General features: G+C 38.3%; 1 protein-coding gene across 9 annotated transcripts in view; it reads left to right on the top strand.

Annotated features, from left to right (window-relative positions):
• The window catches only part of NEBL (nebulette), a 355587-nt gene that overhangs the window by 265805 nt on the left and 73069 nt on the right, over window positions 1-16713 (top strand). For 7 of the 9 annotated variants that reach the window (XM_029953719.1, XM_029953721.1, XM_029953724.1 and 4 more), the window contains 4 exons: window positions 1369-1470; window positions 2432-2533; window positions 12901-13014; window positions 14550-14651. The exons of 1 other annotated variant lie outside the window; for it this stretch is intronic. In XM_029953719.1, the coding sequence (XP_029809579.1) occupies window positions 1369-1470; window positions 2432-2533; window positions 12901-13014; window positions 14550-14651 (420 nt within the window). The remainder of the gene's footprint in view (window positions 1-1368; window positions 1471-2431; window positions 2534-12900; window positions 13015-14549; window positions 14652-16713) is intronic. One more of the 9 variants, XM_029953722.1, reaches the window with a different exon arrangement.

Genomic DNA, 16713 nt, shown 5'->3' with positions numbered 1-16713 from the left:
TGGTTTTTGTTTACACAGCTTGTGTTTAACCGAGTGCAGGCTGAGGTTGATTGGCCATCGTTGGTGCAGGAGCGTGTTGCTATTTGAAGCCAATGAAATTGGCTTAATTTTAAATCCCTACAGATTTAAAATTCACCCAATAATGTAACTCAGGTTTCAGCCTATTTTCGTGTTTCTTTTGCTACCTGTGTGCACAAAACCTACCTGAATTACTTGTGAAGGTAAAGCCTATGAAAACAGAAATACTGGAGAAAACAGATGTTCTTGCTGAAATTATGCTGATTCTATTGAAGTTGTGTTTGCTTGTTAGATTCATGATTATAAACACAGTTTAAAACACAGTGAGGCAAAAGCAAGCCCTTAAAAGAATAAATAGAAATGTATATAAACATTTCACTGAAATGAAATAATATAATGCGTAGGGAGCCCATCAAAGTATTAATGCATTTTTTGATAATTATTTTTGGATGAAGAAAGTGCAAATGGTTTTTAACTTTACAAGACTGAAGGGAAAATGACAATATACATTGATATTGTCTAGAACACTGGCTTATATCAATCAACAGGGGAATTCATTAGAATGCAGATTCTTGAGCCCTATTTACAGAAATTCTGTTATGTAGGGTTGGGGAGGACGTTAGGAACCTAATTTTTGAATAAGTACTTTAGATGGTGCTATTGTAGAAAATTTGCAGGCAACGTTAGAAATATTTGCATTGTACAAATATAATTAATTGTGCATTTTGTATAGATGTTCACTTGTAAGTTTCAGTGTCCTACCTTTCTGTGCCTTGAAAAATGAAGGTGGGTCCACTCTCTGCATTAGAACGTTAATAGAACTAATGTAACGGACAAGTCGATCAGCCCCTGGTGATATTGCCAAATAGAATTACACCTGGAAAATAGATAAATATTCCTTTAGCTTATGACTGACCTGAAGAAACAGAGACATGGACAGGTTGGTGAGGTGTTGACGTGGGAGAAGGTGGTGGGGGTGCATTTTACCAGTTTGGGTCTGGTCTCTCTTCCTGTTTGTCAGTCGAATTAACATCTGAGTAACCACCATCATCTAAAGTAGGTTTGGTAAAATTTACATATGTTTTTCTCTTTAAATGTCTGTTTTCCATACTTCAGTTTGATTGTATCTATGTGCGTTTTAGAGAATGAATGTTTCTTGATGTAACTGCTTTTATTTTTTGGAGTCCCTGTGATGGTGGTTGCTAGATACTAAAAGTATCAGTACTCATGACTAGATACTTTTATAGATACTGGTACAGATAAATGATTTTATAGACATGAAGTCTGGTAGTTATATAAATTTACTAATTTCTTTTTCTTTCTTTCAATCAAAACTGTCTCTTGGATCAGATTTCTTACAGAAAAGATGTGCAGGACGCCCACACATATAGTGCGGATCTCAACAGACCAGACATCAAGATGGCAACACAGATCTCCAAGATCATAAGCAATGTAATCTCTCTTTCTTATCTTGAGCAGCAATGGTTTCTTAGTTTTGTAAAAGATAGCCCGCGGCTTTGGTAGCTGAATGGTTAATTTAATTAGTGAAAATAATCAATCTGAATTAATTACATCTCAGTTTTTTTAGAATCTGAATTATCCATTTGACTACGTAGGCTATTCAGGTATATGCACAAACTGCTCAAAGTTGCCTTGACAATGGCTGCTGCTGCCATACTTTCAGAGAAGTCAGTGCTATGTGAGCATAAGGTAACATTCAGATGTCTCAACCTGAAAGTCAGCTTTGTCAGTCATCTGGTCTCATCTCTCGCCTTATCTTGCCCCAAAGAATGTCACTTGGTCTTATTCCCATCGTGTTCCTATTAACTGTGCAGATACTTTTTTGCCACCATTTATACGCATCATGGCTGTTTTCTTATCTTCTCCAAAATACCCTTCTTGGTTAACACCATTTAACTTAAACATACGTTTACACCTTGGTTAAAAATGATGGCCTAACCCAAACCAAATATTTGAATAATGTAGACTATACTCGCCTTAAAAGTCAATAACTATTTACAAAATTTAGATTCACGTTACCCAAACAGGGTTAGGTTAGTTGCTAAGACCAAGCGAGCCATGCAAGCTATCTGCGTGCAGAATTTGGGATCCCAATTATCCAGAAATTGCTCCTAATTTTTTTTCAGTGTTTATACAGAAACACAATGATGATAATGATGATAGAGTACAAAGATTCAAACTAGGGAATTATTTTACTACAAAAGGGTTGAGTTTATTTAAATAACCATACTGAGTCCATTTCCTCCCCAATAGTCACATTTTAGCATTTGGTGGATTGTTAAGGAATGTTTTTTTGTAGACTGACCCTCTCTAATATTTTATTTCAGCTAAGTAATGTAATTCTTCATTGGAAAGTAGGAATAGTTAACATTTTCATATTTATTCATTTTAGGCAGAATACAAGAAAGGGCAAGGAGTAATGAATAAAGAGCCTGCTGTAATTGGAAGACCAGATTTTGAATGTGCTGTGGAAGCTTCTAAACTTTCTAGTCAAGTAAGACTCTAGTGATGATTCCACAATGATTTGATTCAGAGATTTTGTTTCTAGTGGCACGGAAAATATTTCATCTTAGATAATATCTTTAATTGCAAGAGTATGCAAAGATAATGTTTCTGAAACTCTCAGATAGGATTGCAATAACTATAAATTTCACGAAGGGATAAAAATAAGTCCAATTTTAAGCATAAGACAAAGGTTTCTTTTCTCCTGGCTCAAATTCTGACCCTTTTTTAATGAGGTTGGCCATGTTGTCCCATTTCCTAGGATTTCGAGAATTCAGCAATCCTGGTATCAGTTAGATTAGATTAGATCAATAATTAGATTGCTATCTTCTATACACACATACACACACTTTTTAACTTAGTAATAAAATATCCATTTTCAAATGCTTCTGTTTAATCCCAAGATAAGAGAGAGGTGATACAAATGAAGGAAATTTTGAAATCCTATTGGAGAACATTGAACAAGATCTGCAAAAGTATAAAGACAGTTCATGTTTTCAGCTGAAAGTCTCGGTAGATAAATATTGCAATTTTCCCCAGAATAATATATAAATGCCATGCAATTTCAATTACAAGCCAATAGAATTTTTTTAAAGTATGGATAAATGATCCTAGAGTTTGAATGGAAAGGAAATGCCTGAGAAGAGCCTTTAAAAGTATGAAAATGAAGACCAGTGGAGAACTTAAGTTATGAGTTACCATAGCATAATATAAAACCACTGAAGTTAAATCAATATGGGATTAGTACAGCAAGAGATAAAATGATCAGTAGGATAGCATAGGGAATCCTGAACTAGATTCCAATATGTATAAGAATTTAATATACAATGAAAGTGTTGGTTCAAGTCAGTGGGAAGAAGTTGTATTAGTTCATAAATGGTGCTGACATAAGAATAACATAATGGTGCATCCATCAGAATAACAATAAAATTGGACCTGAATCTTCAACCAAAAACAAAATGAGTTCCAGATAGATTAGAGATGTGAATGTAAACAATAAAATAATTTTTAAAATCTTAAAAGGAAGCCCAGGAGAATATGCATACCACATAGAGATAACAGAGCTGTTCTTAGATGACACCACACATCCAGAAGCTATACAAGGAGAGTTAGGTGTATTTGGCTATAGAATTAAAATTTTTTGATGGAAAACAATAATATTTGCCAGGTCAACAATAATAATATCAAAAGCAATTTTTATACGTTTATGGTGTTTTCAGCTTTGAAAATAGCCCATTCCTCAAGTTGCGAAGTTGGATTACATTTCAAAATGGAGTGGTGTAGATGAGGAAAACTGAAATCAGACAGAAGAACATGAAGTGACATTTGACAAGACCTATTGTGCTCTTGCTCGGGTGTCTCCAAACTCAATATCATCAAAATGTTAATTCTTCCAACATTAATTTTAAAAACTCCATGCAAGGGGCGCCTGTCTTGCTCAGTTGGGGCATGTGACTCTTGATCTCAGGGTCATGAGTTCGAGCCTGTGTTGTGGGCAGAGTTTATTTTTAAAAATAAATTAAATTCATGGTGCCTGGGGGGTTCAGTTGGTTAAACATCTATCTTCAGCTCAGGTCATGATCTTCTAGTCAGTAGGTTTGAGCCCCGTGGTAGGCTCTGTGCTGACACCTCAGAGCCTGGAGCCTGCTTTGGATTCTGTGTCTCCCTCTCTCTCTGCTCCTCCCTTGCTCACGCAAAAATAAATAAACATTAAAAAATTAAAAAATAACGCAAAAATAAATAAACATTAAAAAATTAAAAAATAACTTAAAATTTCTAAACAAAAAAATTCTGTACAATTCCAGCTAGAATTCAAACAGATTTTTAAAACTTTTGAATAAAATTAAATATTTGAATAGATTAAATAAATTAAGGGCACCCTAGTGGCTCAGTCAGTTAAGCATCCGACTCCTGATTTCAGCTCAGATCATGATCTCATGGAAGGGTGATGGAAACCCCAAATCCTTTGTGTTAACTTGTACAACAGCTTTGCTCTCATAGTTGTCAAAGTTTCCTTTTTCTAAACTTAGAAGACACATAAAATGATGGTCAAGTAATTAAGAGAAAAATCAATTAAAAAAAATTAAAGTGACATGTCATGTGCCAAGATAACAAGTCACGTGCCAAGATAATGAGATTCGTGTATTTCCGGGTATCTCAGACATTAGTAGAGTAACTGTTGAAGCCATCATTTTACAAAATTCTTTTATTTTTTACATTTTAAAATTTATTTATTTATTTTGAGAGGGAGGGAAAGAGAGAAAATGTGGAAGAGGGGCAGAGAGAGAGGGGGACAGAGGATCCGAAACGAGGGTTCTAATGTGAGACTGGAATCCACAAACTGTCAGATCATGACCTGAGCTTAACAGACTGAGCCACCCAGGTGCCCCCTTTTTTAAAAAAGATTTTTTAAAGTTTATTTATTTATTTTGAGAGAGAGAGACAAAATCCTTCCAAGAGCAGCTGATTTGTTAATATATCCATATAGCATCTTTATTACTGGAAATTCGTCTACATGGTGAATGGAATTATTTTAGTTTTGTATCATCAGGGAAAACTTTTGTATTTATAATAACTAGTGTTTGTTCTAAAATTGCATGGGATGTATTGATAAGAATGGGTTTGAAACATAAAAAGTACATTTTCGATTGCCACTAAAATTTAATTATAAATATTGTCCTCAAATTGTATGGGGATGTTAATTGGTTTGGACAATCTCCCATTCTCTCTTCCTGGCAAACGCCTTCCCCACCGACTCCTTTACCCCCAAGTTTTGGCTTCAATGTCGCATCTTTGACTTGCCAATTTAAATCGTCTCCCTTTATTCTCAGTTCTTGTTCTTTGTAGTTCTTAACACAGTTTGTATTAGTAGTGTGTGTGTGTGTGTGTGTGTGTGTGTGTGTGTGTGTGTGTGTGTGAAATATCTCCTTTACTCCCAAACAACAGGCTTCATGGGGACAGGGCTGACATGTGTTTAATTCATCATTACAGAATAGCACAGATTGGGCTTCAATAAATACATCTAGACCGACTAAACAAATTTCTCTAGATCATTCACAGTTGGTACAGTCAGTAAGATGTTATTTTGTTGTGAAAATAGGGCAGGGATTTGATTTTGTGTAAAATTCATATTTGAAAATACCGTGGGTTTTATGGCAAGTTCTACATAAGAATCTGGATGTACTATCTTCCTGGACAGCTTTTAGTTTCATTTCATCCAGAATTGGAGGGAATTGGTGCCTATAGGTATAGGCCATTGTGTTAGTTGTTTACTCTTCATTTTCACTGATAATTAAGGTATACTTATCAAATTTTTCATTTTTTCCTAACATTTGTTTCTATGGCAATGATGAAAAGCTTTCGTTTGGGGTCTGCTTTTTCCTTTCTTTTCTGACTCTGACTCTGAGCCAGAAGGTGGAGCTGAAGTCCAGTGCCCCCTAGTGGTGAAGTTCTGAACTACTGGCTTTAGAAGTCAGGCTCAGGCTTCCGACATTGAAACACTGCTTTATCCTGATGCAGTTCTGAGGAATGATTTTCAGTTGTATTATCGTAGCTTAACAGTTCCACCGTTTTCTCCAACTGTGTGTCTCTGTAAATCTTTCCAAGTCTTAAAATTCCTCATAAACTTTTAGGAGTGTGATCCTATGTACCTTTCCCATATTAAAAGGAATAGTTGGTAAACATCAGGGTCATTAGATATGATGATATTTATAATGTAAATAAAATCAGTCATGAGCATAAGTAACTTTTCCTTTGTTTCCAAAGTAATTGACTTAGGGGTAAGGGGTAGCATACATAAGGAACAAACTCACCCAACCCAACACCTGTTTCTCCCTTTCTCAAGTCAGTTAGTCAAGGAAAAGCATTATCTCAGGAGATGTGAGTGTGAATGAAGAGACAGACATTCAGATGTGTGGAGTAGGGGTTGAAAATAGGAAAGGATGTTGAATGTGTCTGCGTAGCGAATGAGTGAACCAGTCAGAAGATGCAAGAGACCCATTGAAGCCGTTGTTCGGCCATTGTCTCGCTTCATTTACATGCAAATCTGACAGCAAGAGGTAAGAAATAGTTGGTGTCAGTGTCTGATAAGCATGATTAAAAAAAATTTTTTTTAATGTTTTTTATTTTTTTTGAGAGACAGAGAGAGACAGTGTGAGCAGGGAGGATCAGAGGCTCTGAAGCAGGCTCTAGGCTCTGAGCTAGCTGTCAGCACAGAGCCTGACGCGGGGCTCAAACCCATGAACCGTGGGATCATGACCTGAGCCGAAGCTGGACACTTCAACTGACTGAGCCACCCAGGCGCCCCAGGCATGATTTTTTATGTAATAAAGTTGTTTTGCTTTGTAGGTAACTAATGAGGAAAACTCTCGTGTTTTTGTTCCTTAGGCATCTTTGAATCAGGTCACATGGAGTACTGGAGCTTAGAGAGATAAATTTCACAACACTTTGCCTCTTACTACATTTATTACAAGGATAGGAGCGACAATAGAACAGATATATTTTCAATAACGAATCTCACACCACAGAAATAACCTTGGAAGGTTAGACAGAATTTTAAAATTTAAGTTTTATGGTGTAGACCCCAATGCATAACAGTGGTAGAAATCTTTAAAAATAAAGTTCTCCAGAAAGAAGTTGTGTGCAGGTTAGACTAGTAAGTCAAAGGGAGATGATTTGGTGTTGAGACAATTTGTAATATATTTCTATATTTGGATCATGAATTAAGAGTGTGAATGGATTTCAAACCTCCACACAAACATAACCATGATTTTGCATGAAGTATAATCACAAATTTTGGGATCATTTGCATTGCTCTGTGCTTAATTAGTAATGTCACGAGGGTACTTTATTATGCTTTGTTATATTTTTAAGATATTAGAATTCTCTTAAATACTTTCAGGAGAATGTTGCATTAGAATGGCATTTGGTTCTGAGTAGCTTATTTTATGTGCCCAATTATTCCTAAGATGTGTAATTTATGCCCGTAGTCACCCTCATTAGGACCTAAGCTGTGACTAATGCTCACTACATCGGAACATACAATTTCCCACGCACATTTAGAAACAATGTGAATTTGGGATTTCTAATTATTTTCTGTGATCTGTAGTCCGTAATGACGACTTGATGATCATTTCTGACTCTGTCACCTGAATGTGAGTTTGTTATGCTCAGCAGCAAGTAAAAGCAGCGCCTAGTACCAAGGTCAATAAAGATAATGCCTCAAGAAATACCCAATGAAGAGATAGAATGCTAACAATTAAAGTAGAAATCCTTTACTTAGATGGGAAATGTTATTTTCCCATCTTAAAAAGAATGGTCTTAGTGTATTGAGGTAGATATTGAAACTTAAAAATGGTGGTTGTAAATAAAGTATGCTGAATGAATGAAAAAAAAATAAAGTTCTTATCAAAATCTATTGCAAGGCTGTATCAAAAATTGGGGACATAATGGACGGTACCTGCTCTTGCCTTTCAGTGAAGGAATCCCTTCTCCATATTATCCATCCCTGTATTTGTTCGAATGAAATAGGTATTACATGCTAGACACTGTGCTTGGGGGTGGATTTTCAAAGGTGAACAGGACAGTTCTGCCTTCACTGAGCTTACAGCCTAATTGGAAAACCCACGGCGCAGACAGTGTTGCAGAAAATGACAGCAAGGTGGGATCTGTGTGACTGGGTAAAGGTGTGAGGTTTCAAAAATATATCAGCAATCTGGGAGATCAGAGGGAGCTTTCAGAAAAAAGTTCCTAATGGTCATCTGAATAATTTCTGCACATCCTACAGGCATTAGCCTAAATGTAACTTTTTTCCATTATAATCCGCGAAAACCTTGTTGTCTAAAACTTCTACTCATTGATACTAAGTTCACCTTCTGTTTTAAAACAAATCCTATTTTTTAATTTTTTTGAAATATTTGAGCACAGTTACCAACTAATCCCTCAGTCTCTTCAGTATGGCCCTCTTCAGCCCAGTAACTGACACAGAGTAGCCATTACATAAATATTTCTGGAATGAATGAATGAATGAATGAATGAATGAATAAAAGTCCAGCAGGAACAGGAACTGTGCAATAAAATACAGGTTCAATAGAATATTTTTATATTTATTGTTTTGCATTCCTTTTACATTCTTTTTTTAATGTTTTATTTATTTTTGAGAGAGAGAGAGAGAGAGAGAGAGAGAGAGAGTGTGAGTAGGGGAGAGTCAGAGAGAAAGGGAGACACAGAATATGAAGACAGGCTCCAGGCTCTGAGCTAGCTGTCAGCACAGAGCCTGACGTGGGGCTCGAACCCACCAACTGCGTGATCATGACCTAAGCCGAAGCCAGACGCTTAACCGACTGAGCCATCCAGGCGCCCCTCCTTTTACATTCTTTATCTTTTTAATGGGGTATAGGTCCAATCAATTGAACAGTGACTGTGGTGTGTGTGCACACGTATGTATGTGCATGTGTACTTGGAGAGTTAGAGAGGTATTAGAGATCCTGTAATCTCTAACTCATGTCTCAAGGTTTGAGTCATATGAGTCATAAAAGAGAGTCTTTGCTCATCATTTTCATCCTTAATTTATATATTTCTTTAATAAACATATATAAATACCAAACCATTCCAATCCATTATGCTAGCCCTAGGGATGAGAAATTAGTAAACACTTGTTCCTTGCTCACTAATGGGAAAACAGACATACACAGATAACTTAAATATGTCCCAAATTAGAAAATAGTCTAATCTAGTGTTAACTACATGGCAAATACTGGTTATATCCTCTCTGAGCACAGAGAAGCCATCTGACTCTCTGCACACCAGCACAGTTACATGAGGGACAGAGGCCACATGGAGGGAGTCAAACTTGGAAATTAACCTGACACATTCTCACCTGCCATTAAACCTGGCGTTTGTCCTTTCCAAGGGAAAGTTTATTTCTGAAAAGCAATGATCGATTCACATTGCAATGACTCCTTTCTCCTCTACTCATTACACTGAAGCTGTGTTGAGTTCCTACCATAAGGTAGGATGAGTTCCTTCCTGAGGCTGGAAGTGGAAACCAAGGTGCACTCTATCAAGACTGGGGTCAGGAAGCCTTCCAGTAGCGGGGCGCCAGGGTGGCCCCGTCGGTTGAGCGTCCGGCTTCGGCTCAGGTCATAATCTCGCGGTTCATGGGTTTGAGCCCCGCATCAGGCTCTGTGCTGACAGCTAGCTCAGAGCCTGGAGCCTGCTTCAGATTCTGTGTCTCCCTCTCTCTCTGACCCTCCCCTGCTCATGCTGTCTCTCTCTCAAAAATAAATAAAACATGAAAAGAAATAAAAAAAGGAAAGAAATCCTTCCAATAGCAAATCTTCCCGAGTCCCAAACATGCTTAGAAGGACTTCATATTGGCCTTAGGATGAAGACCAAGATCCATGACAGCCCCAGGGCTCTGTGGAACCTGGTCCCTCCCGCTCTCCAGTCTCTCCTGTAATCTCCATCCTCCGACCACCCTTGTGTCCTTACATTCCTTGATCATGCTGTGTGGGCTCTTCTCTGGCCTTCCACATGCTGTTCCCTCTGGGGCACACTCTGTGAGCATGCCCTTCCTCACCCCTTCCCCCCTTTCCCTCACTAAGCACACTCTCTTCATACCTTAAGTACCCTCAGTTCCTAAGACCTGAAGAAGGTCTCCCACAAAATGTGGCTCTGCGGCCTCATTGCCCTCTGTTGTTGCAGCCAACTCAGCATCCCAGAATTTGTCTCTGCGCTTGACGATCCGCAGCGACACCTGGATGGGCTCAAGTTCAATTTTTATCGCATGTCCCCAGGGCCTCAGTCAAGGACAGGGACTTAGTGAGCACAGGTGTATAAACATACATATGCATCCATACATGCAAATATATATTATATTATATCAGTGTTTGCAATATTAAATTATATGATTATGATAAGCACAGCTAGCATAAATGGGGTTAGGGACAAACTCGATTTGGCTCTTGGCAAGTTTATAACATACCTAACGGGAATGGAGGTGCAGGGATGTACTTTTAAACCACTTTTAAGCAACTATGGTTCAGACAGATCTGCTTCTGGGAAGATTAGCGACTCCAGGCTTGACAGAGTGTGTGTGGGTCACACTCCCAACCTCAGGTGGGAACTCCTCCAACCTCGTGGCAGGAACTCAACACAGGCTCAATGCAGTGAGTAAAGAGGAGTCATCACAATGTGGATTGCTTAGTGCTTTTCAGAACTACGCCTTCGCACGGGAAGAATACATGGAAGGCGAGCATGCGTCGGGTTAATTTCCGATTTTCACCCCCTCCACGTTGCATGCAGACAGTGGGACAGGCTCTCTCTTCTCAGAGAGGATAGAACCTATTTTTTGTCGCTTAGCTAATACATAGCTAAGATATTCATGGTGCCCGGGGATGGAGAATCTGAATAATTGAAGGAAAACTTGATGCAAGCCAGGATTGCATTGATGGGTTGCTTGATGGGATAAATGGCTGCCAGCTGAGACCGTGCAGGGCACCAAGGCCATCAGTTACAATTTTTGTTCCATCAGGGGGAAAGTGTTGGTGAACCTGGCCGAGTCAGGAGTGCCATTCAAGTGGAAGACGGTTAACAGTCTCCTCCATTGTCAAGTAAATGTCCTTTAGGCACTAAAAACCTAGAGAGATGATGGCACTGATGAAAATATGGTGAAAAGCCCTGGAGGGGGGATGGAGAGGTGCGAAGGGAGTGGAGTTTGGGGGTGGGGGGGATCTGTTAGGGGACACTTCTGCTGTGGTGCCCATGACTGTGGAAAATAGCGAAGGAGATCTAAATGTATTTCATTGGTGATATAGTCCCTGATTTCAAGACATAAAAAAATATATATATATATTTCTTATAAAATCATAGTTTTTCTTGTTTTATAGGTTATTACTTAGTCTAATTAATTAGAATAAATCAGGTTTTGCTGGAATTTATAAGGCAGTGTGACTATCGGAAAGTTATTATTAGCAAATAGAGGCACAACAAAAAATATTTCCTGTATAACATCCTGGAATCTTTTTCAAATGTATTCTCACCAAGATTTTCAGTAACTGTTTCCCATACCAGAGCTGTGTCCTTGAGGAAGACATCGCCCAGGATCTACTCCATTAAAATAGATAATGTGAACCAGACCCAATTTGCTTCTTAATAAAAATTACTTCGAGGGGCCCCTGGGTGGCTCAGTGGGTTGAGCATCTGACTCTTGATTTCGACTCAGCTCATGATCTCACAGTTCCTGAAACAGAGTCCCTCATGGGGCTCGTCAGTGACACTGCAGAGCCTGCTTGTGATTCTCTCTCGCCCTCTCTCTCTGCCCCTCCTCTGCTTGTGCGTGCGTGTGTGTGTGCTCTCTCTCTCTCTTTCTCTCTCTCTCTCATTCTCTCACTTAAAATAAATAAATAATAAATAAACTTTTAAAATATTAGAAAAAATTTCTTCGAGCTAGGGCTTTAAGATGTATGAGTAAAAATGCATTAAGAGAATGTCGTCAGAACACATAATATTGTGAGAGTTGTAGTATTATAAAATTATTGTAAGAGAACAAAACAGCTGACTTCTCTGCTTTTGAAGTCTGTGCCTCCTTTTCCTGGATACAGGAATCAAAGCGAGTGTGAGATTCCAATAACTAGTTTTTTGGTTTTTGTTTTTGGTAAAGGACTTGTATCTATATTTCAGATAGTTATCATAACTTTCCTTCACATATTTCTCTATTCATAGAGAAAGTGATCGACTACTCTAAAAAGGAGAAAAATAATACAGAGTAAGTATTAGAGATAGTTTGCTGCTAAATATAACTATGGGGCTAAAACAGAGGAGTAAAAAGTTGACATCAAGTAGACCCAGGACATTTCAGAAAATGTAATTTCTAAAAATGAATATTTGAACAACTGAGAAGCCATGAGAAAAATCATAGTCCAAACCATGTCCCGTATTTGGAAAAATTCCCTCAGGAAGATTCATATTCAAATTCTAAGGCTCGGGATACATTTTCTAAATGTTATAGACTTTCATTCATTTGTGGTCTCAATTTCTAATTGATCATAGGTAATAAGAATGCAGAAATGGAAACTGACATTTAAAAATCCTGAGATTTTAGTGTATAATTCTTGTTAACAGGATTTGAGTTCATGCCTAATTGCATTTATGATCAGTGTTCAAGTAGAGGTTGTTTTTCCATAAAAAATTTTTTATGCCTAATTAAGCTTTATAGGAGAAAAAAATGCCAGGAATTTAAACTTTGCCACCATTTGTTTTTAAGGTAGTTTATGTCTGATCTAATTAAAAATCAAATGTTTCATTTTGAAAGCTCAAAGATAAATGTGCTGTTTATCCTGTTTTCTTCTTTTATGGCAGATTAAATACAAAGAAAAATTTGATAATGAAATGAAGGATAAGAAACATCATTACAATCCTCTTGAAAATGCTTCTTTTAGGCAAAGTCAGCTTGTCAGCGCGCTGGTGAGCGATGTAAGTTACTTTGTGCTTCAGGATGTGTGATTCATAGACAGTCATTTTCAGTAACTTTTTAATCGAGGGTATTGTAATTACTAATTACTAATACTTAATCAAGATCTTGTAGTTCCCAAATAATTTTATTTGCAAACACTGAAACATACTTTTTGAAGCTTTCTTGAGAAAAATGTATTATTGTAAGTTACCATTAATGGTTACTGATTATTGATTAGTTAATAAGTTAAGAATAGTGTTGCTAATTATATCCGACCAAGAGTATTGTATCTTAAGTTAGTGGTTATGACAATAGTCAACTCATGTCATTATGCCCAGGAAATTGGGCTCCTGTAAAGCGTAATCTGGTATATGGTAGTTTATAAGAAAGAAATTGCACTTATAACTGCTTACGTCTTTCCTGCCCATTATGCAAATGCTGTGAAATATCTCTTCACAGATTTAGTTTCATTTTAGGTTTTTAAAAATAATAGAGTTTCAATTTACAAGAAAAGATGCCTTAATTTTTTTTTATTAGAATTAGGCAGAGCGTAAAAACAGAAACATGGAACAGAATGGATCGTTTTGCTATGGTTGAAGGATGTCTAATACCTTTACAAGCATTAAGATGAAGAATTGTTAAACTGTGCTTTGTCAGGTGGCTGAGCCCTTCCAACTCTTGCCGTGGCCTTGGGACTCGGCACAGCTGATTTTCCTGAATGTTTAGTAGGAAATGTTTATTCGTGCTCCTTAACTCACATACCCACACTCGAAATGGGTCTTTTAGGATCACTGGGAATATCAGAATGGTTTCTTTTTCTTATTTGTTTTTATTTTGTGTGTGTGTAAAAATGGGAAGCAAATAGAGTTGGAATGTACGTAAAGGAACTGAGAGCATTGCGCTTGAAAGCACAAGATTTAGAATTGGGTTGCTTGAATTTGAATCCTGTTCTGCCTCTTAATTTTATACCTTCATCTTTCTGTGCCTCAGTTTACTCATCTGTAAAATGGAGGTACTTAAAGTGTCTACCCACAGGGGTTAATGTGGAAGTTAAATACTACGTGTGCAGTGTTTGGCACACAGTAAATGCCCAAATATTTTGTCATTAACATTGTAGTGTTACTATTACTAATGCTGTATTTTTAGAACGGTTGGTTAAAAAAAAAAAAGGTCTCTATTGCAACAGGATAAAAAGCACCAAAAACCCTTATATTGCTCCAGAGTACAATTAAAATATGGCAATATCTAAAGAATAAATTTACTGTTTTTTTAATTTTAAAAACAGAATGTCTATTAAAGTCACTTGGCTCTGTGAACGTCGCCCTTTCTAAATGTGTAAACAATAAAAGCAATTACCAAAATATTTTGAAGACCCTGGAACTTTTTTAACTCATTCAGTAGTAAATGAGCACCATCTAGTGGCCACCTGTAAATCCGCCTGTTGACTTACCGCTACGTGGTGATTTCCGATGTGTTAAAAATAATAATGGCGATCGTGCAAAACCATAATAATTTCTTCTCCTAGATGGTATTATGTTCCATGTTATTTTCATAGGTGAAGTACAAGAAAGACTTTCAAAATATGCATGACCCAGTCTCAGATCTCCCAAACTTGTTTTTAGACCATGCTTTGAAAGCCAGCAAAATGCTCAGCCGAGTAAGTGGGTTTGTTGATGGCAGCTAGGATCCTGCCGTGTTCGTGAGCCGCCTGCTTCCTTAGACGTGCCTGGGCTCCACTCCGCCCCGAATAACTAACGCACTGAAAAGTAGTGGTCTGCTGCTCAAAGCCCACCAAAGCTGTCGCTTGGCACGGGGTTCTTGCTAGCGTTTTAATATCGCTTGAATGCAAACTTCCTTGTTGAACAACTACACTTCAAGGTGCTTGCACGAGTGTTCTTTCTGTCTTCCTTCTTCCGAATCTGATTGAAGCCACTTGAAGGTCACGCTTACCTCGCTTACCTTTTATTTTATGCGGGCCAGAGCAGAGTGTCTGGTATGTAAATGGGTCTCAGTAACATACAAAATTGTCATAAACCCTACGTTACACTGACACTCTGCTTTTAGTCTTGTGAAGGCTTCCGCGTTTTCTTCAAAGCAATTAGGGGGAGAGAGTGGTTTTTTCATGTCCTAATGAAAGTATTTGTGCACGCTCCCAAGTAGTCTCCCATCTGAACTCCCCTCCTGGTCATTGTTTTGAACACTTAGCGTGTGGACCCTGATGTCACCGGTTCTCATAGCTGAGGACCCCGCCTCACCTGCACCCCACTGCCTACATCTCAGAATAGCCCATGGTGATGATGAACTGTAATTTGGCCTCAAGTTATTTCTGTGCCAATTTTGATAATTACATTCTCAGTCACTCAAAATTATCCTGGTGTATTGAATATCTGCTTTGGACCAGGTATGATCAGATGGAAAAGTTTTATAGGCAAGGAATGTGAAAATAGTTGTCTTCAGGAGATACACTCAGAGTTGTGGATTGAAAAAAAAAATTCTGTAGTCCAGACCTGGTTCCCACACTGTTGAAGAATGAGATACAGGGGTGCCGTCAGTTACAGGGGTGCCGTCAGATACAGGGGTGCTGTCAGTGCTCAGTCAGTTGAGCATCTGACTCGGGTTCAGCTCAGTTCATGATCTCACGGTTCGTGACTTTGAGCCCCACGTTGGGCTCTGCACTGACAGTGGAGAGCATGCTTGGGATTCTCTCTCTCCCTGCCCCTCCCTGGCTTGCTCGCTCTCTCTCTCTCTCTCTCTCAAAAAAATAAATAAACATAAAAAATGAGATACGGCTTCATATCCGGTTTAGAAATGTCTATGGTTGGCTTTGATGTGTTGAAAATTCTCTTCATTATTTTGTAGTTGTCTGTTCTCCACCACTATCCCTGACTTCCTTCTTGAAATATATTACACGTGTAAAGAATTCATACTTGCAGAGATTCTCTTAAGTTAATTAATCGACTTTATCACTGGTCCTCAGAAGAAAAGCAGTCTGTCCTTCCTGTCTGTTGGGCAGGCACAGAACCATAGGGGACTGTCAGGTGCAGAATTCGACTTGGGTCCAGGACATTTTGTTCACGCTTCCTGTTGTCTCAGTGCTCATTCGTCCCTCTCCGCACACATTCCTGTGCTCTTTGAGTGGCTTTTTCAGATTCACATTTTCCTCCATGACTCACAGAGATGTTTCTAAAAGCTGATACAAATCTATTCTCCAAGCCGGGGGCTTTCTTCACGTTCGTTCTTTGCCATCCTGTTTTGATTTTTTAATGTTTTTTTTTTTCAGTTATTTTGAGACAGAGAGAGCATGAGCAGGGAGGGGCAGAGAGAGAGGGAGACACAGAATCGGAAGCAGGCTCCAGGCTCTGAGCTGTCAGCACAGAGCCCGATGCGGGGCTCGAACCCACGAACGTGAGATCATGACCTGGGCCAAAGTCGGAGGCTTAACCGACTGAGCCACCCAGGCGCCCCTGCCATCCTGTTTTGGTCATTGTAGCCCCATTTGCCCTTGACTGTTCCCCATCCATGCTTGGGTTAAATTTCCTGAGGATGTGAGGATTTGTGTGTAGATTAGACAATAAGTATATCATAGTGATAATTTAAAAATTTGGTAACTGGAAGAATACATACCATTCCTAGGCAATATTTCTTTTCAAGAATATTGACCTTTATAATTTATAAGAATGGTGAAATTAGGAAATCATAGCTTAATATAAATTGTTTCT

The sequence above is a fragment of the Suricata suricatta genome, chromosome 10 (assembly GCF_006229205.1).
Source record: "Suricata suricatta isolate VVHF042 chromosome 10, meerkat_22Aug2017_6uvM2_HiC, whole genome shotgun sequence".
Classification (NCBI taxonomy): domain Eukaryota; kingdom Metazoa; phylum Chordata; class Mammalia; order Carnivora; family Herpestidae; genus Suricata; species Suricata suricatta.
Note: the sequence above shows the minus strand (reverse complement) of the source record. Positions and strands in the feature narration are given on the sequence as shown.